The 23,691-nt window shown below is 65.2% G+C and overlaps 10 protein-coding genes across 10 annotated transcripts; 4 read left to right on the forward strand and 6 right to left on the reverse strand.

Moving 5' to 3' along the window:
- Window positions 1-437: 437 nt before the first annotated feature.
- PEX14 (Pex14p) lies at window positions 438-1,944 on the forward strand (the record flags this gene model as incomplete). The annotated part of the gene is made up of 3 exons (XM_076650384.1): window positions 438-818; window positions 1,055-1,339; window positions 1,420-1,944. 3 exons carry the CDS (start codon window positions 438-440, stop codon window positions 1,942-1,944), a joined length of 1,191 nt encoding a protein of 396 aa, XP_076504027.1.
- A 388-nt stretch (window positions 1,945-2,332) lies between these two features.
- On the reverse strand, window positions 2,333-6,263 carry JCM10292_002953 (uncharacterized protein; the record flags this gene model as incomplete). The annotated part of the gene is made up of 16 exons (XM_076650385.1): window positions 2,333-2,346; window positions 2,417-2,468; window positions 2,533-2,766; window positions 2,838-2,880; window positions 2,959-3,198; window positions 3,255-3,474; window positions 3,543-3,626; window positions 3,690-3,742; window positions 3,866-4,108; window positions 4,564-4,591; window positions 4,655-4,864; window positions 5,061-5,194; window positions 5,257-5,300; window positions 5,363-5,423; window positions 5,489-5,844; window positions 5,904-6,263. The coding sequence occupies 16 exons, from the start codon at window positions 6,261-6,263 to the stop codon at window positions 2,333-2,335; spliced, it is 2,376 nt and encodes a 791-aa protein (XP_076504028.1).
- Window positions 6,264-7,220: 957 nt separating this feature from the next.
- Window positions 7,221-10,616, reverse strand: JCM10292_002954 (uncharacterized protein; the record flags this gene model as incomplete). Its single annotated transcript, XM_076650386.1, has 5 exons — window positions 7,221-8,252; window positions 8,321-8,881; window positions 8,956-9,608; window positions 9,673-9,975; window positions 10,049-10,616. 5 exons carry the CDS (start codon window positions 10,614-10,616, stop codon window positions 7,221-7,223), a joined length of 3,117 nt encoding a protein of 1,038 aa, XP_076504029.1.
- A 171-nt stretch (window positions 10,617-10,787) lies between these two features.
- JCM10292_002955 (TBP-associated factor 8 family protein) lies at window positions 10,788-12,490 on the reverse strand (the record flags this gene model as incomplete). Its single annotated transcript, XM_076650387.1, has 4 exons — window positions 10,788-11,396; window positions 11,465-11,925; window positions 11,990-12,166; window positions 12,247-12,490. 4 exons carry the CDS (start codon window positions 12,488-12,490, stop codon window positions 10,788-10,790), a joined length of 1,491 nt encoding a protein of 496 aa, XP_076504030.1.
- Window positions 12,491-12,780: 290 nt separating this feature from the next.
- On the reverse strand, window positions 12,781-14,033 carry COX6 (cytochrome c oxidase subunit VI; the record flags this gene model as incomplete). The annotated part of the gene is made up of 4 exons (XM_076650388.1): window positions 12,781-12,890; window positions 12,961-13,035; window positions 13,527-13,670; window positions 13,958-14,033. 4 exons carry the CDS (start codon window positions 14,031-14,033, stop codon window positions 12,781-12,783), a joined length of 405 nt encoding a protein of 134 aa, XP_076504031.1.
- A 383-nt stretch (window positions 14,034-14,416) lies between these two features.
- On the forward strand, window positions 14,417-15,143 carry JCM10292_002957 (uncharacterized protein; the record flags this gene model as incomplete). Its single annotated transcript, XM_076650389.1, has 3 exons — window positions 14,417-14,619; window positions 14,676-14,934; window positions 14,994-15,143. 3 exons carry the CDS (start codon window positions 14,417-14,419, stop codon window positions 15,141-15,143), a joined length of 612 nt encoding a protein of 203 aa, XP_076504032.1.
- Window positions 15,144-17,236: 2,093 nt separating this feature from the next.
- Window positions 17,237-19,839, forward strand: JCM10292_002958 (cryptochrome/photolyase family protein; the record flags this gene model as incomplete). Its single annotated transcript, XM_076650390.1, has 11 exons — window positions 17,237-17,583; window positions 17,640-18,084; window positions 18,168-18,592; window positions 18,663-18,810; window positions 18,879-19,097; window positions 19,162-19,224; window positions 19,291-19,323; window positions 19,385-19,417; window positions 19,482-19,578; window positions 19,647-19,761; window positions 19,821-19,839. The coding sequence occupies 11 exons, from the start codon at window positions 17,237-17,239 to the stop codon at window positions 19,837-19,839; spliced, it is 1,944 nt and encodes a 647-aa protein (XP_076504033.1).
- A 118-nt stretch (window positions 19,840-19,957) lies between these two features.
- Window positions 19,958-21,241, reverse strand: JCM10292_002959 (uncharacterized protein; the record flags this gene model as incomplete). The annotated part of the gene is made up of 4 exons (XM_076650391.1): window positions 19,958-20,054; window positions 20,119-20,728; window positions 20,796-20,877; window positions 20,951-21,241. The coding sequence occupies 4 exons, from the start codon at window positions 21,239-21,241 to the stop codon at window positions 19,958-19,960; spliced, it is 1,080 nt and encodes a 359-aa protein (XP_076504034.1).
- Window positions 21,242-21,436: 195 nt separating this feature from the next.
- Window positions 21,437-22,694, forward strand: NIF3 (uncharacterized protein; the record flags this gene model as incomplete). The annotated part of the gene is made up of 5 exons (XM_076650392.1): window positions 21,437-21,599; window positions 21,664-22,101; window positions 22,182-22,306; window positions 22,398-22,443; window positions 22,540-22,694. 5 exons carry the CDS (start codon window positions 21,437-21,439, stop codon window positions 22,692-22,694), a joined length of 927 nt encoding a protein of 308 aa, XP_076504035.1.
- A 223-nt stretch (window positions 22,695-22,917) lies between these two features.
- Window positions 22,918-23,596, reverse strand: JCM10292_002961 (uncharacterized protein; the record flags this gene model as incomplete). The annotated part of the gene is made up of 4 exons (XM_076650393.1): window positions 22,918-23,002; window positions 23,094-23,234; window positions 23,304-23,449; window positions 23,525-23,596. The coding sequence occupies 4 exons, from the start codon at window positions 23,594-23,596 to the stop codon at window positions 22,918-22,920; spliced, it is 444 nt and encodes a 147-aa protein (XP_076504036.1).
- Window positions 23,597-23,691: the final 95 nt, after the last annotated feature.

A 23,691-nucleotide genomic window follows, 5' to 3' on the forward strand; every position in this document is an offset into this window, starting at 1 on the left:
GAGGAGGATCCGGGACGAGCAGGGCGGTGCGAGGCAGGATGTGCGCGTGGGGAGGGCGTCTCGAGCGGTATCAACGAGACGCTCTTCCTGTGCTCGCCTGGCTACGCGCTGCTCCGCTTGTCCCCCTGCTTTTGTGTTGTCCTCCCTTCCGTTCTTTCTCACCCTTGTTCTCCGTCACATCTCCCTGCCGTTCTCTCCTCTTTTCTCCCCTCGGTTTCTCCTGGTACAGAGTTGCTGGAATGACCGGGTTGTAACTGGCGGAGGTCGACCACCATACCCTGCTCTGTGTGCACGTGAGAGCGAGAGACTCGTGTGCGGCGGCTGCGGTGCGCCCGGCGCGGTCCGGCCAAGTCGCGCGCCGGATGCTCGCCGCCTCGACTTCGCTTCGCCGCTTCTTCCTGCATCGCACGAGTGCAGCTCGAGCACCTGCGCCCCCAATGTCGCTCACTGGCCCGGCAGCCCCGCCGAGCGCAGACCGCGCCCAGCTGCTCCAGAGCGCCGTCTCGTTCCTCCGCGACCCCTCGACCGCGTCGTCGCCGCTCGCGCAGCGCATCGCCTTCCTCGAGAGCAAGGGCCTCTCGCAGCCCGAGATCGAGCAGGCCCTGCAGCAGGCCGGCCCCGCCCCGCCTGGACCGGGCGCGAGCGGCTACCCTGGCCCCACTTCGTCGTTGACGCGCTATGCCGGCGGCCCAGGCGCGCGCGCGGGCATGTACGGCCCCGGGGCCATGGTCGCAGAGTACCAGCGAGACTGGCGCGACTGGTTCATCATGGGCGTCGTCGGCGGCGGCATCGGGTGGCTCACCGTCAAGCTGGCCCAGGTGCGGCGCTTTCGCTTCAGCTGCCTTTCAATGGCCTCTAGCGGCGCCCGCGTGCTTCGCACTAGGCGATGGGGCAGCTGCGTCGGTGTCCGCGAGGTGATCGCGCTTTCTGGGAATGTTGCCGACTTTCCACTCGATGTGGTGCCTCAGCCCTTATCACCGGGCAAGGCGGCACAGCAGAGCGTTGACAAGCCGTGAGCGCCACCGTACTGACGCCGTGTGCAACCGGCTCGCAGAAGTTCCTTGTCCCGCACCTCCAGCCGCCGTCCGAAACCGACCTCGAGGCGTCGCAGCGCGCGCTCGAAGCCAAGTACGACGAGGCGGCCGCGCTCCTGCGCACGCTGCAAGAGTCGACCGACGCCGTCGCGCAGAGCCTCGATGTGCAAAAGGCCGACGTTGAGAAGGAGCTCGACGAGGTCCGCCGTGCGGTGAGCGAGATGCGCGAGGGCGAGAAGAAGCGCGATGAGTGGGCAAAGAACGTCGGGAGACAGGTCGACGACATGGTCAAGAGCTTGCCGAGCGTGCGTACCTTGTCAAGTCCCTTGAACAGCCCAAGGTGACGCGTCCGGAAGAACTTGAACTCACGGTCGCTCTCATGCAGCTCCTCGACAAGCAAGCTTCGGCGCAGACTTCGAGTTTGGCCGACCTGCAAACCGAGCTCAAGTCGCTCAAGTCGCTCTTGATCGCGCGCCGCCCGCCCGCCACTACCTCTACCTCGACTGGCGCGCTCCCGTCCTCGCCATCGTCCTCCACTCCCGCTCCTTCGACCGCAACTCCCGCTCCCACCGCGCCCGCCGCGCCGCCAGCCTCGCACTCTACGCTCCCATTCAACATCAGGCCGCCGGGCCTGCCCGCCTGGCAGCTCAAGAGTTCGAACTCGTCGTCCACCTCGTCCGGCGTCGCCGGCGCAGCCGCGAGCCCGTCCGCGTCAGGGACGGCCACACCCGCGGCCGGATCGGCTGCGGGCGGCTACGCGGTCCCTGGCTCGGTCGCGGGCGGCGAGGGAGAGAAGGACCCGAGCGCGAGCGGCGTGCTGGTCGAGAAGCCGGTGGAAGAGGGCGAGACGGACGCGGGCGCGGCCGAGGACGGGAGGGGCAAGGGGAAGGACAAGGCTGTCGAGGCGTAGAAGTGAGGAGTGCTCTGTCGTATGTGCTTGTACGGTACAATGGTTTCGCTTCGTGCTGTTGCGCTTGCGTGGACCTCGAGGGACTAGTGAAGATCACGCTCAGCTTGCCGCGTAGTCTCTTTCTTCCTTCCCTCCCAAGTGCGAGCGCGTCCTGACGAGTGACTGGCAAGCTGATATGGCAAAGCGGTGCGGGGCGTCCAAGGAGAAGGCTCAGCACGAGGAGGAAACGGCAAACACGCTGAAACAGAAGAACAGAAAACCTCTTGATAAGAACCCTTTTGCGTCGTCTAACCCTCCAGTTCTTTGGCTCCTTCGCGTCTAGCAGGACGAGGGGAAGGGACCTGCTCAGACTGCGTCGCAGTGACCGAGCAGGGAGCGCTGAGCGCGCTTAGCGCGGGCCCGCTGTGAGGCGCGAAGAGGGGACTGTGAGTTGCTGACCTCGGACGAGGCCGACACACAAAGAAAGACGCACTCTCGTCGTACGGGTTGAGCGGGTCGTACGGGAGCTTGCGGATGTTGGCGCTCTGCGAAGTAACAGAATCGGTCAGTCAGGTCGCAAGACCCGAAGCGGAAAGACCAAACACGTACGCCCTCGTACTCCCAGTAGTTGGGATTGTCGGCAGTGAGATTGTACAAGCCCGTTGCCGGGACCGAGCCGAACTGGAGCATTTCGGTCACGAACGAGTCGCCCGTCGACGTGTTGTAGTTGATGCGGACCATCTGCGACGACTGCTGCGACGGCTGGTTGTACAGGTAGTTGTGCGGGCTGAAGATCATGCCGGCGTGGGCTGTCTGGTGCACAGTATTGGCGAGATCACCAGTCTGCAGACGGAGGGAAGGTTGCGAAGGTCAAGTCAGCGAAAGTGTCTAATCAAGGAAGGCGCTTGACGTACGTGCGGGACGTGGTGCATGCCGAGGTTGAACCAGAGGACGAGGCTGTGTTGTGGGAAGAGCTCGAGGCCATCAGCGGTGCGCCGGAATGGCGGAAGGAGCGGAAAGACAAAAAGGACGCACTCCTCCTGCTCGAGGTTCTCGTCGTTGAGGTACTCCGCAAAGTCAATGAGCGGGTTGAAGGGGTCGTACGACGACTGCGGGTGCGCCGAGACAAACTCGCTGTCGTGGTGCTGGGTCACGTAGAGCGGCGCCTTTGCAAAATTCATGGCAGGACCCGAGTTGCTCGAATTCTGGATCGTCGAGTACATGCCAGCACCACCGATGTGCGGCATGAGGCGCCAAGCGCGGTCCTCGCCGTACCTGCGGTGGAAACAATGGTAAGTCCCTTCGTTGAACGGCCTTTCGCCTCGACGCACTTGTTCTTCTCCTCCTTGTTGTAGATGAGCACCATTGTCTTGCCGTTCTCGCCCCAGTGCAGCGTCGAGTTGGCCTCGTTGGTGAGCTCGGAGCGGACCACGTGCATCGTGTTGCGCTCGACGGGTGACCAGTCGTACTTGACCGTCTTAGGCTCAACTGTATGGAAGCCGACGGTGTTGGCGGTGCCGAGGATGTCGACGTCCATCTTCCAGTTGAGGACTGCCGACGAATTAGCGTCAGCATTGGTGAGGAGAATCGAGCAGTGAACACGCGCCGAGAAGGCTCACCATGGTCGTGCATCGAGCCCGAAAGCCCATCGTGAATCTGGTAACCGTAATCGCCGTTCTTAGCCACATAGGCCGATTGGATGTCTGAGGGGGCAAGGCAGGGTTCAGACGAGAGTAGCAAGAAACTGGGGATGCAGCGGGGCTCACAGCCGGAAGCCATGACCTCGACGCCGAGCGAGCCATCAAGGTAGAACGAGTAGCTGTTGATGTGTACGAGTCAGTCTGAGGCTGAGTCAGCGTGATGACGGAGAGAGAGAGCTTGCATGAAACCTGTTTCAGAAGTCAAGGTCAGGGTAAGGCCTATATGTGCGGAGGCAAAGCACGCACTGTAGTCATAGTTGCCAATGGTCGAGACCGACTTCATCGAGAAGGCAATGTTCTTCGTGACGGCCGTGTACTGGCCGTTCGTGTGGCGTTGCATCGGGTAGCCGACGTCGTGCTCGTAGAAGCAAACCGAGCGGCGGTGGATCGTCGAGATCTCGTGCGAGTGGTACGTGACGTTGGCATACTTGGCATAAGTCGGGCAGTCGAAGCCGGAGACGAGTTCAAAAGCGTAGGGACCGAAGCTGAGTAGTTTGGAAAGAGGGGATGGCGCGAGTCAGCTATGAGCAATGAATCCGGGCAGAGCGACACTTTGTACGTACCCTGTCCAGCTCAGGTTAGCATACGGCGGCGCATCGAAGAAGAAGGGAACATGGGCGGGCAAAGATCGGGGAGGGCGGGAGGAGCAAAAGGATCGCAGACACGTCCTGTGTCAGCTGCTGGTTGTCCTGCTGAATAGGCGGGCGTATTCACCGTAGTACGAGTCCAAGTAGGAGACTGCGTGAAGGGAGATGGAGGGAGGATGAAGAGGGTCAGTCTCGTCTTCTTCCGAGCCGTCATTTGCGGTTTGACGCACTACTGTATATCGCAGAGCAAAGGCGGGCGTAGCAAAGCGTCAACCGAGTCAGCAACAGGGAGGGCCATCGGAGGGGCTCGAGAGGCAGGGAGATCTCGAAGCGAGCGAAATATATCTGCTCACCCGCTCTGGACGGGGTCGTTGCCGGCGTCTGCGAGCCCCGTAAGATACATTGTCAACAGTAGCACGACGCAGTGAAGGGGCAGGAACGCACAGTGTGCAAGCGCCTCGTTCAAGCCAAGCTCGTGCACGATCTTCTCGCCCTTGTACTTGATGTCCCAGAGACGAATGCCGCTGTCGCGGCGGAACGAGTAGTAGAAGGAGAAGTCCATCCACTCTACGTACTGCTCGTCGTCGTCGACGGCGAAGCGGTGACCGCCGGGAGCGATCTGACGAGGCGGCGGGAGATTGTCGAAGGGAAGCTCTGCACGCGGTTTAACGGATAGAAAGACGGAGACGGCGCATTGAGCAATCGGGGTAGATACGGACACAGCGGACGTCCGGGGAGATGGGATTCAGATGGGTGATCATGTCAGCTTGGGAAGGCCGAAGCGTCTCGTCTTGAAGCAGCACTGGCGGCTTGCGCCGCAGTCTGGTATTCGGATGAACACGCAACGCACCCTCGCCCTTGCGGTCAGTGCCGATCCACGGCTGGTCCATGCCGGCGTTGCGAGGCGTCTTCTCGATGAGACCCTTGTCCCATGCATCGCGGAAGGCTTCGGTAGTCGGGTAGAAGACGTAGTTGTGGAGCCAGCTGTGTGACAAGTGCGTGTGAGTACGAAGGACCCCACGAAGACGGCGAGGATGGGAACGAACCCGAGGAACTTCCACTCGGACGGGTCGCGAGTCGTGATGTCAAACTGCGGTGCTTGGTTGTTAGAACTCCGGCAACACAGCACGACTGCAGCAATCCTTGTCGCACCTTCATGTAGAGACCTTGAGGAAGAAGCGTGCCGCCGTCAAACACGGAATCCGGGATACCCCTGCAACTCAGCTGGTCAGTTCCCTCCCAAAGTCCCAAATTTGAAGCGGCTTTTGCACAACGCACCAGAAGCCGACCCAGTTGATGATCCTGCCGTCCTCACGCCACAGCGGATCGATCCCCCACAGCGAGAAGTTGGCAGTGGGAGCGCCAAGCAACTCCGTAATAATGTCGTCGCACTCGCTGGCGAGCTCCTCCATCCAAGGCGACGTGCGGTCGCTGTCAGCGTCGTAGTTGCGGATGCGCGACGAGCCAGTCGTCGTGCGGAAGCCGTAGGGAGAGTAGGTCGTCTTGTCCGAGACCGGGAGCGGGCCGACCATGTAGTCCTCGAGGTACGGCTCCTCGAACGAGTTGTGCATGATTGAGGCGTAAGCGTAGCGCTCGGGCTCCGGTCCCTCGCCAGCCATGTAAGCGAGCGATTCCTGGGTGTGTGCAACACCGTCAGCTCCAATTCGTTCGGGCAGAGTTCTTGTGAGCGTACCGTCTTGTTCGGCACCAGCAAGTCAATGACGGTGATGAGGTTGTCCCACGAGCCAGCATCGGCCGCAGCGGTGAGGTTGAGCTCTGTCTGATTGTGGAGGAACGCAACAACGCCGGCCGCCTCGTCGGTGCTGAGCGTCGCCCAGATATTCTTGTGCGGCGCCTTAACGGTCGGCGTGTCGGGGATGTCGGTCAAGTTGAGGCTAGAGTGGTACTGCGAGCCCGAGACGTCCGTGTTCCACGACTTGGGCGCGGGCTGCTTCTTGAAGCGGTCCTTCATGTACGGCTGCTTGGCAACCGGGCTGGCGAAAGCCGTGGTGGCCAAAGCGGCGCCGAGAACGGCAACGACCGAGGCACGCATGTCGAGCAAGCGAAGACGGCGCGGCGGAAGGACAACCGAAGATGCGAAGAACGAGAGAAGGCTGAGCCTCGAACCTGAACTCTGGACGTGCGGCCGGATCAAGCCACAGTCTCGCAGAAGCACAGAGAGAAAAGCAAGAAAGCAAGAGAGACAGCGCGGACGGGGACAGCGCGGTCGCAGATAGGGCGAGAGCAGCCCGTCGGCGGAATCAGCGCAGGGCGGCACCACAGATCGGCTCGATTGCACTGCTGAAGCATGGAACTTGCGTCGGTACAGCGCGACAACCCTTAAGATTGCGCTAGGCACGAATGCCAAGAGTTGTCCTCGTTGCGGCCGCCGGCGGTCAAAGAGCGAGCTGGTGCGGTAGAAGCCGGTGGGATGGCGCGCTTCGTCGAGACGCGGAGCAGGAGATCACGGCGCAGGCAAGCAGTTTGCCAGACGGACTACGAACGCACGTGCAAGTGAAGCTGCGCCAGCACAAATCCGCGAGCGCCCCTCGTCACGGCACGACGACTTGCGGTTGTCGGGCAGCTCCTCCGGAAGTTCCGACGGAGGAGTCAGATACATGCGCCAAGACGCGGTCCATCTTCCGGCCCAGCGCCTAGCAGCGGCGGGGTAAGCCGTGCGAGAGGTGCGGGATGCTTTTCGGCCGAGTCGATTAAGTGCGCCGCAGTGTGCGCTGCTTGGCGCCAGGCGCCGCACGGCGCTTGTCGGGTCCAGCTGAGGCACCTTCTCGCTTCCAAGCGAGGGAGATAAGGGCCATGCGGGCGAACAGAAATGAGATGGAGGCAGAAGAGGAAGGCAGGGCTTGCAGTGACGAGGGACGATTGATCCTCAGTACAGTAACAAAGAGCTGACGATCGACCTCTCCTCTGCCTCGCGAGAGTCGCAACACACGCGGTCGTGAAAGGGAAGCAATGCAAAGTATGCGGAATGGATGGATGCGAACCCGCCGTCCTACTTGAACAAGCTGCGCGCGAGTCTGCGCGCGAGCTTGTCGTCCCTGAGCCCGTCCAGCACGCGCTCCTTGCGCTCCTTGTCGGCGCCCGCCGCGCCCGCACCCGCGCCCGCGCCACCCGCGGCGCCCTTCCCTCCGTGGTGCCCGACGACGCCATTCGGCTTTGCGCCGCCCTTGCCGCCCGCGCCGCCCTTCTTCGCGCCCACATTTCCACCGTTGACGTGCGGCGCACTGCCCGCCGCGCCGTTTGCGGGCGCCGCCGGGAGCGGCGGTGCGACGATCCCGTCCTTTCCGACCTTTTTGAGGTCGACGCCGCCAAAGCGCTTTGCGCCCGCGGCGGCGGACGAGGCGGTGCCAGTGAAGCCCGTCGTAACGCCGCGGACGTCGCCAAAGTCCCACACGAGGTCGCCGCGGAGGAAGCACTCTACGGCGCCGTGCTCGAGCGCGGCCTGCACGAGCGCGGGCATGTCCATCCCCCCGCCACCGCTCGACGCCGCGCCGTTCTTGACGAGCGCGAGGTCGTCGGCGCCATTGGCGTCGTGCGGAGGCGCGTCGACAAAGGTGACGCCCGGAACCTTGATCCCGCACGCCTGGGCGATGGTCGCCGCGAGGAAGTTGTCGAACGCGGCGAGCGGGCGCGGGATGTACGCCTCGACGTCGGCGTAGGGCGAGTCGCTCGGCGCGTCGAGCACGAGGAGCTCGTACGCCTCGCTGAAGGGGGCGAGGTCCTGCTCCTTCTCGGGGCAGTCGAGCGCGTCAAAGCCGGCGAGGATGTGCGCGGGGAGCTGCGAGAGGTTGAACGGGTTCGGGAGCGCGCGCCACGCGGTCGCGACGGCGTTCGACGACGACGAGGGCCGCGAGAGCGCCGCCTTGGTCGGCGCGGTGCGGATGCGGTGCGTCCAGAGATGCGCAGGCGGCGGCACGTCCCACAGCGGGAGCGCCGTCGCTGGGTGCTGACGTGCGCGATGGAGGAGGGTGAAGTACTGCGCGAGGAGGTTGATGATGTCGAAAGCATGCGGATGCGATGTCGGCTGCGAGATTTGCGCCCAGTCCTGAGTCAGCTCCCCATTCAGTGACGAGACAGAGAGAGAGCACGCACAATCTTGAGGAAAGCCCAGTTGCGCTCCTCCCTGAGCGCCCACATGGCGTCGCTGCCGACGTGCGCGCCGGGCTGGCGCAGCTTTTTCGGGCGGCGGTCGTCGTCCTGCTCCTTGCCGGCGCACCACACGACGTCGAGGGCCTTGAGGACCTTTGCGGCGTCGGTCTCGCCGTCCTGCGGGGCCCAGAGCTCGAACGGCGGCGGGTGCGGGCCGTGCGGGATGACGGTGAGGCGGCGGATGAAGCACAGGTCGGCAAAGCGGAGGCAGCACCGCGTCGCGCAGCCCGCGCACGCGCACAGGTCGTACAGGTGGCTCCACTCGCGCGGCGTCATCGAGCGCGCGAGCGGGTTCTTGTACACCCACCCGCCGAGGACCTGCATCCCGACGCCCTCGTCGCCCTCCTCGGTCTCGGTCGCGCCCGACTCTTCCCACGCGATCGCGCGGAACGCGTCCATGATGGCCTCCTTGAGCTCGAGCGGCGACGTGCGCTGCAGCGCGCGGTGCAGGCGCGCGAGCGACGGGAGCGTGACGAGCGCCGGGTCCTCGAAGAAGCGCAGGACCTGTCGTTTGTCCGCACGGACGAGGGTCAGTTCAGAGCCCCGAGAGAGCGAAAAGGAAGGGCGAGAGCACGCACATGGTCGTGGCCGCCGCGGTACGCCTTGACGAGGAGCTCCTCGTCCTTGGAGATGAGCCTGCGAAAGAGGCACTCTACGATGCGGACGCGCTCGACGCTCTTGCGGCCCTCGCGGATAAAGCTCGCGTGGCTCCCCGTGAGGCTCAGGAGCTCGAGGAGCTCGGTGCGGCGCAGCGTCTCGAGCGCGACGAGCGGGTCGGGCTCCTCGGCTTCGGGTGCGAGCGTCGGCGAGCCGGGCGGCCGCAAAGGGTTGTGCGGCGCCTTTTCCGGCGGAGAGTGGTGGTGCGGGTGGTGGTGGTGCGCGGGCGCAGAGTGGTGGTGGTGATGGTGGTGGTGGTGGTGCGAGTCGGCGCAGGACGACGACGCGTCGTGCGAGGCGGCGCCGTCGCACGCCGAGCAGCAGCACGAGCCCGACGCGGCGTCGCCGTCGTCCGAGTGATCGCACTCGCACTCGCATTCGCCGTCACCGCCGTCGTCGTCGTGATCGCAGTCGTCGTGGCCGTGGTCGTGCGAGCACACGCACGAGGTGCCCTGCGACGAGGTCGAGCCGTAGCCGTTGGCGTAGTGCGTGTGTGGGCAGCCTCCTTGCGGATGCAGGAGCCACAGCGCGTCCTCGGCGTCACACACGAGGAAGTGCGAGCGTCGAATGATGACTGGGCGAGTGGACGCGACGTAAGCAGGCGACGGTAGAGAGCGCGGTCAAGAGAGCTAACGCACGCTTCAGCACGGCCTCTGCCTTTTCTCCACGCAGCCGCACTTCCTCCCACGCGCCTCGGGCCAGATCCGCGCCTCCCTCTCCCTCTCCCCTGCCTTCGAGCCGATCGACGAGGTCCCCTCCTGCGGCAAAGAAGTGCTCGCGGTGGAAAACCCAGGCGTCGTAGGCGCGCTTGGCGAGGTCGATGTGCTGCCGCGCGACGGCCTCCCACGCCTCGAGCTCGGCAAACGAGGTCGAGGTGGTGATCTGGGCGGGCGAAGGGAGCGGCGACGAGCGCGAGAGCCGTGGCAGGGACGAGACTGCGTCTGTGGGCGGGCGAGTGCACCATGACATGGTCAGTCTTTCGGCGCATCTGAGCAAGGTGAAGGGGGGACGCACTCCAGAAGGACGAGCGGACGTGCTTCTCCTCGTCCTCGTGCATCTGGCACCACCTGCGGGGGACCTTGCCCTTCCAGCCGCCGACGACGACCTCTTCGCAGAGCTCGTCGTAGCGGTCTACGGCCTCGCAGGTCTTTACGCTGCCGTCGGGCGGGAGCGCGGGCTTGCGCGGGGGCGCGGGCGCGGGCTGGCCGTCGGGGAGGGGCGCGGGCGGGGGCCGCTTGGGCTTGGGATGGCTGTGGTGGTGGCTGTGGTGGCGGCGGCGGCGCGGGGGCCTGGGCGCGGGGGCATGAGGGGGAGGAGGGGGAGGAGGAGCGAGGGGAAGCGGGAGCGGGAGCGGGAGCGGGAGCGGGAGAGGGAGCGGGGCAGGGGCGGGGAGGTCTGCGTGGGTGTCTGTCGGGGACGGCACTGCGCTGGTCGACGCTGCGGCTGGCGGGAGCGCGCAAGGTGGCGGCGAGGGCGGGCAGCAGACGGGGCACGGCGCGGGCGGATCCTCGCGGGCTGGGGCGGGTGCGGGCGTGGGTGCGGGCAGAGCGGGCGTGCTCTGGTGCACATCTGCGCGCGCCATTCCCCGCGAGTGCGTGCGAGCCGAGCAGCGGGAGCAGCGCTGACCGCGTCTTTTCTGGCGACCGCGCGTCTCCTCGCCAAGTCCCGTCACTCCCAACCATTCTCACGCTAGCGAGCATGGCAGCCGCACCACCACACATGCGATACCATCACTCGAATTGTCAACCACAGGTCACACCAGCCACCGCCGCCGCTTGTTGGCCCCCCCTCCCCTCCCGACCGCTCCCAGCCCGCCCTCGTCGCGCTTCTTGCCCCCGCCCGCCCCCGCCCCGGCCCCCGCCCCGCCCTCCTCGTCGTCGTCGTCCGACCCACCGTCGTTCCCGCCCTTGCGCCGCCCGACCGTCAGCACCCGAATCCGCCGCCGCCCGCCCGCCGCACCGCCGGCTCCGCGCCCTCCTCCGCCTCCTCCTCCTCCCGCCCCGAGCGCACCGCCAGCCCCTCCCGCATCAGCACCGCGCCGATCTCCACCAAGACCGCCCCCGCCGCCCGCGCCGGTCGAGTAGTACGCTGCCGACGACGCCGGGCCGTACCACTCTCCCTCGTAGTCGACCACGTCGGCCGCGTCGTGCTCCTGCTGCTGCTGCTGCAGGCCATCCTGCACGGGCGCACCGCCGCCGCGCGTGCGCCGGATGAGGTTGCGCAGCGACGACGCGACGAGCTGCGAGTCGTTGAGGCGCGCGCGCAGCGTGCTCAGGTGCGCGAGCGCGGCCGACGACGGCGCTTGCTGCGTCGCAGAGATGGGCGGCGGGATCGCCGGCGGCGCGGCCGACTCGGGGTACACCTGCCCGAGCTCGGAGATCATCAGCATTGTGCACCCACTGAGGAGGGAAAAGAGAGCGCGCAACGGACAGGCGTCTGTTTCCAGCTGTGACGCGGGGGCAACCCAGGCAGCCACCCGGCCTTGAACGGGTCCCGCTCGTCCCTCTTCCTGCGCTCCCTCCTCCTCCGCTCGCGCTCGTCCCTCCGCTCCCGCGCGTCCGCCTCGCGCTGCTGCACCTTGGCCGCAATCTCGGCGCGCCGCTGCGCCGCCGCCGAGGGTGGCTTCGGCGCCTTTTTCTGCTTGGGCGCCGCCGACGCGGGACCGCTAGCGGAGGGGAGGACGACCTCTTCAAACTCGTCGTCCTCGTCGTCGTCGTCGGGCTCGTCCTCGGGCAGCTCGGGCAGGAGCGGGCTCAGCGGCGGAGTCGGCGGCGGACTCGCCAGTGCGTCTTCTCGAGCGGTCGGCAGGTCCGACTCGTCGTCCGAGGCGAGGAGCGGGCCGGGCGGAGTCGCGGCGCGCGGGCGCTGGTACGTAATCTGGAGCGGCGCATCTGCGAGCGGAAGAGCATGGTCGTGAGCGAGAGCGTGAGAGCACGGCCAAGCAAAGGAACGCACCTCGCTCGTCCCCCTCGCTAGCATCGTCCCCTCGCGTCCGCCTCGCCTCGCCGAGGAGATCGCCCGCGCCGCCGACGCCCAGATGCGCCGACGCGCGGACGACGTCGTGCAGGGTCGGGACGTGGCGCCTCCCGAGCTCGGCGAGCTGGTGCGCGTACTCGACGAGCGCGCCAAAGACTGTCCGTCCCGCGCGCGACGCCTCTCCAGTCTGTCAGTGCACTTCCGAGAGAAGGGCCGGCAGGGGAGAGGGTGCGCACACTCTGCGACGATGCCCTCGAGCTCGTCGACCGCGTCTCCCTGCGCCGCCTCGAACCCCTGTCGGGCCAGTTCCCGCGCGACGAGCCGCTGCAGGACGAGAGCGGGCACGGCGGGCGGGAGGGCGGGGCGCGGAGCGAGCGAGGCGTCGAAGGACGCGGCGACGAGCGCGGGCTGCGACGAGGACGACGAGGCGTCCGAGTCCGAGTCCGAGTGGTACGACTCGGACGGGGCGGCAGAGTCCATCCCGCCCGCGGTTGTGTTCCGAGTGGGAAGGAGAGGAGCCAGCGCGCAGATGAGACGAGCAGCTGATGACACGCTCAACTCGCTCACCGCGCACTCCTGCACATGCCGACACGCTTGCAGAGCTTTCGAACAACTCGTGAATCTCGCGCACCGGGCGGCAGAGAAAGAACAGAGTCCAGAAAAAAGGATTCGCAGACACAACCTGCTCGACTACTGACTGCCCCTTCTTCTCTACCGCGCCCCGCTCCCCACACCAGCACCTTGAACGTGAAAGTGCTCGAGAGGCGCGTCTACTTGGTGCCGTAGAGCTCCTCCCGGAGCGTGACGCCGAGCTCTTCGCGGAGCGCCTTGGTCTCCTGCACGTACTGCTGGTACTGCTGCGCGTTGTCGACCTTCTCCTCTGTTGACCCCGTCGAGCGGGTTGTCAGTGGGCGGAACGTACACGAGGGGAGGCAGGGAAGGGGACGCACTGAGACCCTCGAAGACACGGACCGCGGTCGAGTAGTCGTTCACCCGGCGAGCGGCGCGGAGAGCCTCCTCGACGACTGTGGCGGTGCGGCAAAGCGAGTCGGTGGGCAGGAGGAGGAGTCGGAAGATGGCGCAGGGAGAAGACAGGGTCAGCAGGCTGTTCAAGTACAGGCGCAGGCGACCGTCCGGGTGCTCATCGACAACCAGCTCCCGACTCGACTCGTCCCGAGATGCGTGATTTCGCCGTGCATCATCCAGACTGACTCGGCACCGCCCAGCGCAGCCGGGCAGAAGCAAGGGGAGCTGCGGAAAGCAACGCCCCTCCCGCACTCCCACAGCCGCCCGACGACGAGACGGCGGTCGCGCCCCATTGTACCGCGCGCGTGTCCCGCCGATGCGGCTACTCGTCGCGGAAGCGGATCCCTGCGGTACTGCCCCCATCGACGCCGCCTTCTCCTGTCCTCGCAACCCTTCCGCGTCCATCGGTCCACAGCCGCCTCGCAGGGCCCCGTCACCTTGCGGGCCGAAGAAGCAAGGCCACGAGCAGGGCGCGGCAGAGTGGGCTCACCGCGCTGGCTGGGGACGAGGTCGTAAGCGAAGCAGTTGTTGAGGCCGCGCTGGAGCTCAAAGAGGTCCTGCGTGTTGGCGAAGAAGTCGGCGTAGCGCGCGTTAAAGTCGTCGTACGACTCGGCGGCCGAGTGCGCGAACCGCACTGAGGGCGTGCGAGGGCGCGGAGGCGGGCAGGAAGGGCGGCGGGGCGGTGCCGAGGGCGGGGCGATGGGCGGGGCGGTGGTTGGCGGGAAGACGCGGAGAAGGGGGGAGCGAGGGGAGGCGCGTGCGACGGCGCAGCGGGCGGGGCGAGGGAGGTCGAAGGATGAGGTTCACAGGGAATTGCACGGAGGCACAGGCGCGGGCAGGACCGGCGGGGGACGACGAGCGAGCGGCGGCGTCAGTTCGGGCAGGGGACGAGCAGGACGATGCGAGGGCGCGCGGGCGCACCGGGGAGGGCTTGCGGGCGGGCGGCGATGCGGGCCGAGAGGGCGAGCGGGCGGGCAGCACTGCGGATGGCCTGCATCGTGGACTGGGGGCGCACAGAGACGGGGCGGAGGGCGAGCGCGGCGTCCAGCAAGCAAGCGCCGGACGAGCAGCTCTCGACTCGCTGCGCCGCACCTCTCGCTCGGGCCGAGCCGTGCGGCTGTTCAGTCCCTGATACTCCTGCAGTACACGCCGCTCTCCGTCGCTGCACCCGCGACACTCCATGCTGTGTCTCGCTTCTCGCTCCCTTCGCGTCTCTTCCTTGCTCTGCCAGCTCCTCTTGCGACAGGATCGAGCGACCATGAGCTCTCAAGGCTGCATCCGCTGTATGGCTGCGTCGTCGTGGCGCACCATCGTCCATGTGCATCTTGCTCGCGCAGCTTGGCAGTCTCTCTTCTGTCCCGCACCTGTCCGTCAAAGTTCATGAAGCTCAAGCCGTTCCAGCGCCGCTCGCTACACCTCGAAGCGCGCGACGTCACCGTCACTGCGACGGTCACCATGGGCGTGTCGACCATACTGTCGACAACCCGCTTCACTGTCACGGTGCAGGCTTCTGATACTGTTGTCAGCGAGACATCTACAACCACGACTGAGCTTGCCACGCCACTCTCGACGCCATTCTCGACGTGAGCGTGCAAAATGCTGCTGTTCCCTCGCTGCCGCTGACGCTCATCGCACACAGCTTGACCCTCACCAACACGCTCGAGGCGCCCACGCCGCTTGTTACCTCAACTGAGACGGTCTTTTCGGAGGCACCTACGCCGCTCGCCACGGAGACGGCAACCTCGTACTTCGAAGCTGCGACACCCCTCTTCACCGAGACCAAGACGGAAGAGGCGCCCATCGAGACGGCCACTGTACCCAGCACGGTGACGCTGCCGCAGCAGGTCACAACAACGACCTCGACGGCGTACGCTCGCTCGACTGCCTGTGCTCAAAAGGTGAGCGTTTCTACCGTCCATTCCCTGACAGCTTCTCACGTGCTCTGCGTCTCCACCAGGTTGTGTACACCCAGACGACCTGCCCGCGCACGCAACTCGGCACGTTCCTCGTGGGCGAGACGCAAGAGGCACTCCTCAAGCTGTACAAGAAATTGAGCGGGAAGCAGGTCCTCATTGACTGCGGAACAGGAGGGCAATATCTCTACTAGTTGTTTCCTCTTCCCCTTTATATGTGGACAAGCGCATCAACTCTCCCCTCCCTCCTCGGTCTGACTAGGATGTACTTGCGCGTTTCTCAAGGTTGTATCGTCGTCTTCCACCACTGCCTCATCTGAGCTCAAGGTCTTTGTCATCTGAAAGACCGCGCAGAGCAGCTTTGCAGGCCTGAGTCCATTGCCATATCGACAGGCGCAAGACAACGGGAAAAGCTGACAAAGCAGGAGACGACAGCGAGCGTGCATGCTTGTCATCGTCGCGGCCAACGTCCGGAAGGTGCACAGGCCGAGCGGCGGCAAGCGCGTTTTCACCGCCAAAAGAGATTCTTCTGATGCCGAATGCCCACGTGCCTTTCAAAGGACCCTACATCGCGTCGTTCTACGACACAGTGATGCTACAAAACAAGGCCCGTCATCCAGGTGATGCTAGCCCGGACAATCTTCTCGACGACCTCGAGCTCGTCCTTATCGCGCGGCGCATACACCAGGATGTATCCTTCGGGCATGGTCCACCTCGCGTATCCGAGTTTGCGGAAAAGCCACGTGCGGCGCCAGCGCGAGACAGGGAAGAGGACGCCCCAGCCGCGGGAGAGGACGAGGGCGGCGTCGCGCAGCGAGACGGTGCAGTGGAGCGAGTGCGGCGCCGGGAAGGAGGGAAAGGGTGCCCATGCATCGGGTCGGTGGAGACGCCGCCGATGCAGCAGGATGCCGCCATGAGCGAGAGCGGGATGAGCGGTGCATGTTTAAACGTCCAGGGCCCTTCGTGCAAGTGCACGAGCTCGCCTTGCGTGCGCGCGAGATCGACAGCGGCACGAGCCGGTGCTGTAACTCCATCTCGCAGGTAGAGGGCCGGGCTGGCGGTTTCGAGACGCGAGGGCGCGAGGCGAAGGACATTTGGGAAGGTGGCCGCAAGCAAGGCGAGGACTTCGAGCTGGGCCTTTTGGCAGCGCCGTCAGCGTGCCGTCGCAGGAGCTGAAAGTGTGCGCACTTTGGCCAAGTCCGGATCAGCCGTCTCAATAAGGTGGCGTTGCGGAACAGGGCTGCGAGACAAGGAAGTCAATGCGTGCCTGCTTACGGAGGCAAAGCAGTCTTCGAAGCTCACAACGGGCACATCGTTGGCCTCACGCCCGTGCGCACCGGCAGACTGTCTTCTCCAAGCCAGCTTGGCGATTTTGTCCCCTTCTCGCGGTTTGCGACCTCGAGAACGTAGTCGATTGCGTCCCTCACCCCGTCGCTGCTGAATTCGACGCGCGCTCGGACGGCCTGTGCCCAACCAAGCAGGGTGGGCGGGAAAGTGCCGCGACCCATCCCAAGGAAGTCGCGATAAGATGAGGAGAGACGGCGGACGAACGCAGCCACAGCCAAGGCAGAGAGGGCTGTAGCGGCGGCCACAAAGGTCTGTGCCGGAACCTGGGCGGGCACAAGGAAGACCGAGACGACCATGTTCTCGACAAGCGGGAGAAACCAGGGAGAAGCAGGGGAAGCAGGGGACGACAGCGACATCGAGCGTGCGCATGGTCGTCGGCGACGCGGCCGATGTCCGGAACGCACAAAGACCTCGCCGCGGCGAGTCCGTCAGGCCGGCGAGCACCAAGCGGAAACACCTGGCAGGAGAGAGCAAAGCAGGGGAGCAAGACGGACCTCAGGGCGGGCGGATTAGCCGGGATGCGGACGAACGAGACCAAGGGCGAAGTCGCTTGCGGAGACATTCTTCGTAGTGGTGCGTTCAGCCAGCAACTGGACGTCTTGTAGAGCTAAGTACAGGGCGTTGACGAGGCGATCTGCGTGTGCCGTCGCGTGTCTCATCAGCGCCGATTGCCAGCGATGACGGCGAGGCGGTGCCGATCCCTTTCCTCCGCTTCTTCCCTCGTCCGTGAGCCCTGCTTGCAAAGGCTGCCACGCTGCTGCTGCTGCTCCGCCCTGCCTTGCGCGCCGCCCTTGCTCCTGCGCTGCGACACCCGCTTGTGACGGCCTTCTCGAATTCCGCCGTCACCGTGGCTCGCCAAAGCGATCTCCGGGCGTTCCTCGAGCGCAAAGACCAGCCCGCCCAGTCAAGCAGTACCGCCGAGTCGCAGCCATCGACCAGCATGACCGCCGCCAAGCGCACCCGCTCGTCCACTTCGGCCGACACCGCCGCTTCCACGTCTCAGCCGTCCGCAGCCCCGGCCTCGAAGCGCTCGCGGCGCAGCCCGAGCAAGGAGGAGAAGCCACGTATCAAGCCCGATCCCGAGGAGGAGGATGACGAGGGCCACGATCCCCGCTTCGACTCGCCGCCTGCCATCCTCGCGAGGGCTGCACGCGAGGAGACGTTCCCCGCCGAGATGGACCAGACGCCGCTCGCCAAGCTGTACGACGCTATGCACGCCTTTGCCAAGACCGAGAACAAGAGCGAGGTCAAGCCCAACAAGGACGGCTGTGTCGTCTACTGGAGCCGGTGCGCAGATTGTCCCATCATTTGGCGTAATCGAGCTCACGCAAATGCGCAAACAGCAACAAGGACTTGCGTCTCGATGACAACACCGCCCTCTCGTACGCGTCCGCCATCGCGCAGGACCTCAAGCTCCCGCTCCTCTACCTTCACATCTTTTCGATCGGCGACTACAAGTCGCACGACCGCTCGCCGCGCCGCATCGACTTTCAGCTGCGCCAGCTCGCGTACCTCCGCAAGCGCCTGCACGATCTCGACATCCCGCTCCTGACCCTCACGCAAGAGTCGCGCCGCAAGGACATCCCGCGCCTCCTGTGCGAAAAGCTCGAAGAATGGGGCGCGGTCGGGCTCTACGCCAACCTCGAGTACGAGGTCGACGAGCTCAGGCGCGACACCGAGATCCTCGAGCGGACTCGCGAGGCGCGCGAGAAGGGCGAGGGATGGAGGGGCAAGGTCGAGTTCTTCAAGGACTTTTGCATCATCTCGCCCGGCGAGCTCACGACGAAGGTGCGTGGTTTGAGGACCTCGCTATCTGTGCCACTGTCTCGCGCAGGGTGCTGAATCACTGTCGATGCTTTCCCTCTGTACAGCAAGGCAAGCCGTACTCGGTCTACTCGCCGTACCAGCGCGCCTGGTCGGAGAAGATCAACTCGCACCTCGTCGACTACGTCGTGCAGCACAACGGACCCGTCATCGCCAATGACCCTTCGACGCGCAAGCACCCGGTTCTCGGCTCCATGTTTGACCACGAGATCCCGACCGCCATCGCCGGGTTCGAGCTCGAAGGCGGTGAGAAAGAGGCCAAGGTCATGCGGCACTTGTGGCCCGTCGGCGACGGCATCACCGAGGGCATCATGGACCGCTTCATGAAGACTAAGCTCCGCCCGGCCAAGTTCTTCGACCCGCCTCTCGAGGGAGACGCCGAGGAAGTCGCCGACCCGAAGAAGGACAGCAAGATCGGGCAGTACCGCGAGGGCCGCAACCGCGTCGACTGGGACGGCACGAGTCACATCTCGTGCGTTTCTTGTCTGCACTTGTCAGGCGCTTCTGGCACACTCGCTCACGCGCCATCGTTCTTCCGACAGCGCCTACCTCGCCGCCGGCTTCATCTCGCCCCGCGACTGCATCCGCCGCGCGTATGAGATCTCGGGCGGTCGCGAGCTTCCGGGCGGGCGCGACACGGGCATTGGCATGTGGTGCCAGGAGGTGGCGTGGCGCGACTTCTACAACCACGTGAGTGAGCCTTCACATCGTGTGGAGCTTCAGTTGAGAAAGCCTGACAAAGTCGAGATCGCCGACAGGTCCTCGCGACGTGGCCGCGCGTCTCGATGGCCAAGCCGTTCAACCTCAAGTACGACGAAACGATCGAGTGGGCGACCGACGACGACGACAAGAAGTTCCAGGCGTGGGTCGACGGCAAGACGGGCTTCCCGATCGTGGACGCGGCGATGAGGGCGCTCAAGCGGGAGGGCTACATGCACAACCGCTGCCGCATGATCGTCGCTTCGTTCCTCACCAAGGTGCGGCAGTCTTTTCCCCGCACTGTCACCGGTCTCCTTTGACTGAGCTTGTTTGGCACGACAGGACTTGCTGATCGACTGGCGCAAGGGCGAGAAGTACTTCATGCAGCAGCTGCTCGACGGCGATGTACGTCTTGTTCGTTCTCGCTCATTCGCGCATTCCGCATTGTACTGACGCACGACAACGACACAGCTCGCCAGCAACAACGGCGGTTGGCAGTGGTGTGTGCGTCACTGTTTCCCTCGCTCGCGCAGTGCTCGACTCCCTGACCCGGCTTCGTCTGCAGGCTTCGACCGGCACCGACCCGCAGCCTTACTTCGTGCGCTCTTCTTAACACGCCCACCTTCGTCCAGCGGCTGACTCAGTCTCGTATCGTCGTGCAGCGCATCTTCAACCCGGCTTCGCAGAGTGAGAAGGTGGACCCTTCGGGCGAGTACATCCGCCATTGGCTTCCCGAGCTCAAGTCGATCAAGGGCAAGGGTGCGTCGACCGTTCGCTTCGGTATAGCAGGCAGTACACTGACGACCTCGCGTGTGTCCGCCCAACAGCGATTCACGATCCTTCCAAGACGATGTCGAAGAAGCAGCTCGATAACCTCGGGTACTGCATGCCCATTGTCGACCACTCGAAGGCACGCACCAAGGCCATCGAGGCGTACAAGACGTACGTGTCTTCCGCCTCTTCTGAGCCAGCAAGCGTCATTGACCTCTCGAGACTTGCAGTGCTGCTGCGAGTGCCTAGCTGCCGCTTGAAATCCCCGCTTTCGAGTAGCTTGCTTCTCGCGTGTAGTGCCATGTTGTTCCATCTGCTTGTTACTGATCAAAGCCGTCGTAATTGCCATAGAGAGCGAGCTCGATAGCTACGAAGGCGGCGCTCCGAAGCGCTGCGCCGCAAGCTGCTTGAACATGGCCATCGTGGCATCCTCTTTCTGCCGATGCACGCTCAGGCGGTCCGACCTGCGGGAGTGAGCGGTCAGTGTCGAGTGACAACAAATCGCAGACACGAGTTTGAGCGACGCACATTTCCGCCTGCCGCTCCTCCTGCTTGCCGAACTTGCGCTCCTGCCTCCTCTGCTGCGCCGCGTCCCTCTGCCGCAGCGCGTCCTGGAAGCTGCCCGCCGGCCCGCCCTTGCCCGTCTCGCCGCCCAGGAGCGCCTCGTCGTCAAACTCGAGCATCCCGCCTCCCTCGCGGCCGGCCTCGAACGCGCGCCGGCTCGCATTGCCCTCGCGCCGCTTCTCGACGACGCGGTCGCGCCCCGTCGCGCGCTCGTCGCGCTCGTCGTCGCGCGCGTCGCGGGCTTCGCGCCGGCGCTGCGACGACGCGGCGTTGCGCTCGGCCTGGCGCGCAGAGTCGCGCGCGTCGCGGTCCATCTGCAGGCGCTCGACCGCGCTCGAGGGCGGGAGCGTCGGGCCGAGCGTCGCGGCCCCGCCTGCGCCGGGCGGAGGGCGCGACGGGCCCGCGACGGGCGCGGACGAGTCGTACGAGCGGACCTTCGAGCCCGTGTCGATCGACTTGCGCACCGACGCGGCTGTGTCGAGCTCTTGCTGCGAGGCTTTGCTGAAGGACCACGAGTGCGAGGTCGAGATGGACGACGGGAGCGAAGCGGGAGAGATGCCGGCGTAGAACTTGGCTGCAAGCGTGGGAGTCAGGAACCGCTTGCCCCGGCCCCTGCATCACCAGCAAGTGAGAGAGCGCACCGTCAAGGCGCCCGCGGTTCCAGGCTTTGCAGAACCGTTTGAAGTAACGCCGTGCGTCTTCCGTCTTGAGCGAGTCGAGCCGCTGGGAACGCCCGCCTCATAAGTCAGCTCCGCGGCCGACTCGACACATGTCTGGTCCGTGTCAGAGCACGCACCTTGCCCTTCTCCTCCCAGAGCCAGAGCTTGAGTTCGGTCGCCTTGAGGAAGTAGTCGGAATCGTCGAGTTCTGCGACTCCGGCGGGCGGGCCCTCGTCTCCGCTGTCGTCTGCGCGGTCCCTGCGGCGGTCGTCGTCCCTGTCGCGGTCTCTGCGGGACGGGCGGCGGTCGGGCGAGCGCGACCTCGAGCGATGATGACGGCGCGAGTGCGAGTCGCGGTCTCGCCTAGAGGGCTCTGGTGAGCGCGAGCGCGAGTCCCTGTGTCTGCTCGACCGGCTGTGCTCGCCCATGTCTCTCCCGGCGCGATTGGTGCGGCAGAGTCGACGGGACCAGGCGACGAGGCGATGCAGCCGGCGACGAGCTCTTTACAGGCGCCGACGAGCACGCAGAGGGCGAGAGAGATTCGAGAGCGACTCTGGTGCATGCAAGCGACTCTGGCTGCGACTCTGCGCTTGTCCTCCCGCTCTCCACGCTCTCTCCGCACCATGGCGACTCTCGCGCATCTCGAGGCGGCCGTCCAGCGCCTCACGCCCCTCTCGCTCGCCGAGCGCAGCTGGGACAATGTCGGCGTCATGGTTCAAGCCCCAGAGCCGCGCGACCACGCGCTCGAGACTGGCCAGCGCCGCCGAGTCGTCACCTGCATCGACTGTGCATCCCGCTCCCGAGCTCTCCCTCTCCTCCTCTAAGTTGAGACTGACTCAGAAATGCCCAGTGACGACCGCCGTGTGCGACGACGCCCTCTCGCACCCCTCGACGACGGCCATCCTCACCTACCACCCGCCCATCTTCTCCGGCCTCAAGGCGCTCACGCTCGGCACGCCGCTCCAGCGCTCCCTCCTGCGCTGCGTCGCCCGCGGCGTCTCCGTCTTCACGATCCACACGGCCGCCGACAACGCCGTTGGCGGCGTCAACGACTTCATGGGCGCCGGCCTCCTCCAGGCTGCGGGCTCGGAGCACGTCGACGCGCAGGGGATGGTTGTGCCTGGGAAGGGTCATGGACTGAGGGCGCTCAAGGAGGTCGAGAACCCGCCCGAGGGGCACGAGGCCTGCGGCGGAGGGCGGATCGTCGACTTGGTGGAAGGCACCGGGAAGAAGCTCTCGCGCGATGAGGTCGTGCAGGCGGTCAAGCAGCGCTTGCGTCTCAAGCACTGTGCGTCTGCTCTCTTTCTCCAATCTTTCTGGGCGATGCCGGAGCTTCCCGACTCACGCCATTTGCTCCCGCTTCGGCAGTGCAAGCTGCCTGGTCTCCGATTGGTGCCGACGAGATCCAGACCGTCGCCATCTGCGCCGGGAGCGGGTCAGGCGTCCTCAAGGGTGTCAAGGCGGATCTGTATCTGACAGGCGAGATGGGACACGTAAGGCTGCGCTCTTCAGCAAGATCCAACAGCCAAGACGGGGGGAATTCCTGATCGAGCTCTGCGCTGACTGTGGCTTCGAATCCTACAGCATGACATCCTCGCTGCCAACGCTGCAGGCATCCACGTCTTCTGCTGTCCGTCGCTGTCCTCCTTTTCTCCCCTCCATTTGCGTTGCCGTCACAGGGCGTCCCTGCTGCGCTGAGTCGGTCCGCTCACCTATCTACGTGCAGGCAACCACTCTGCGACGGAGCGCCCGTGGCTCTCGTACTTTGCGCCGCGGCTGCAAGACGCGCTCAACGAGCTGGGCAAGGCGGACGGCGGCGCTGGCGCCGTTTACGAGGTCGTCGTAAGCGAGATGGACAGGGAGCCTCTTGAGGTGGTGTAGAGCTGCATCGAGTGGACATGACAGCGTGAGATTGTCCCGCAGCTTGCAGCAGCTTCGACGAGAGACGAGGAGGGAGCAAAGCGTTCCGAGAGCCGTGTCTCTCGTCGCAAGTTAAAAGCTGAATGCAGAACTTTGCAATGTCCGTGCTATGTCTTGAATGATGTGCATCTGGCGATTCACCGTCAGGTGGCCTCCGCAGAGGCAAGAACGCATTCCCTCCTTCTCAGCCCTGCGTCCACTCGGCCTTCTCGGCACGGATGTTTCCCTCCTTCTGCTTCTCGACGTCGCCTGTGACCATGCCGACAGCACTGCGCGGCAAGAAGCGCTCAGACACTTCGCTTCGAGGCCAGAAAGCTCCCACCTCGCAGGCAGCGAAAGCGAGAGCAATTCACGACGCACCTCTCGACCTTTCCCTTGACGCGCTCAGCCGATGGGACGGGCACCTTGCCGTCTGCGAGGTCGCGCTTCCACTCGCCCTCCTCGGCCTTGACGTTGCCCTGGTTGAGGGCTTCCTGGTCGCCCGTCACCATGCCCCATGCGCTGCTCGCATGCAAATCGTCAATTCGCATCGTCTGGGCAAGCATAGACGGGAACAGATGAGCCACGCACGACTGCACCTTTCCCTCGACTCGCTCGGCCGTCGCTTCGCCCTTAGCCCGCAGCCTCGCCTCCTCCGCCTCTTCCCTCCCCTTCCGCTGGAGCTCCTTCCCCTCCGTAGTCCAGCTGTCTGCTGTTCCGGGAAGAGCACCGACCGCCTGTGCAGGCGCGCGCGCGGTTGCGGTCAGCGCGATGTGGGGCGGCGGGGTGGGGCGGTGCAATGACGCGCTTACCTGGTATGCGACGCCGGCGGCTTGAGAGAGTGCGCCAGAGACTTGCGAGGGCTGCTGTTGTGCGTCGGACATTCTCGCCGAAAAGTGGAGAAGTGGTAGTGCTGAAGCGGACTGAGGGCAAGCCGCGAGCCAGACGTGACGAGCGGTTCTCTACTGCACGACTCGCA

This window comes from Rhodotorula paludigena, assembly GCF_050403205.1.
Source record: "Rhodotorula paludigena JCM10292 DNA, Rt_paludigena_JCM10292v1_ctg35, whole genome shotgun sequence".
Lineage (NCBI taxonomy): Eukaryota > Fungi > Basidiomycota > Microbotryomycetes > Sporidiobolales > Sporidiobolaceae > Rhodotorula > Rhodotorula paludigena.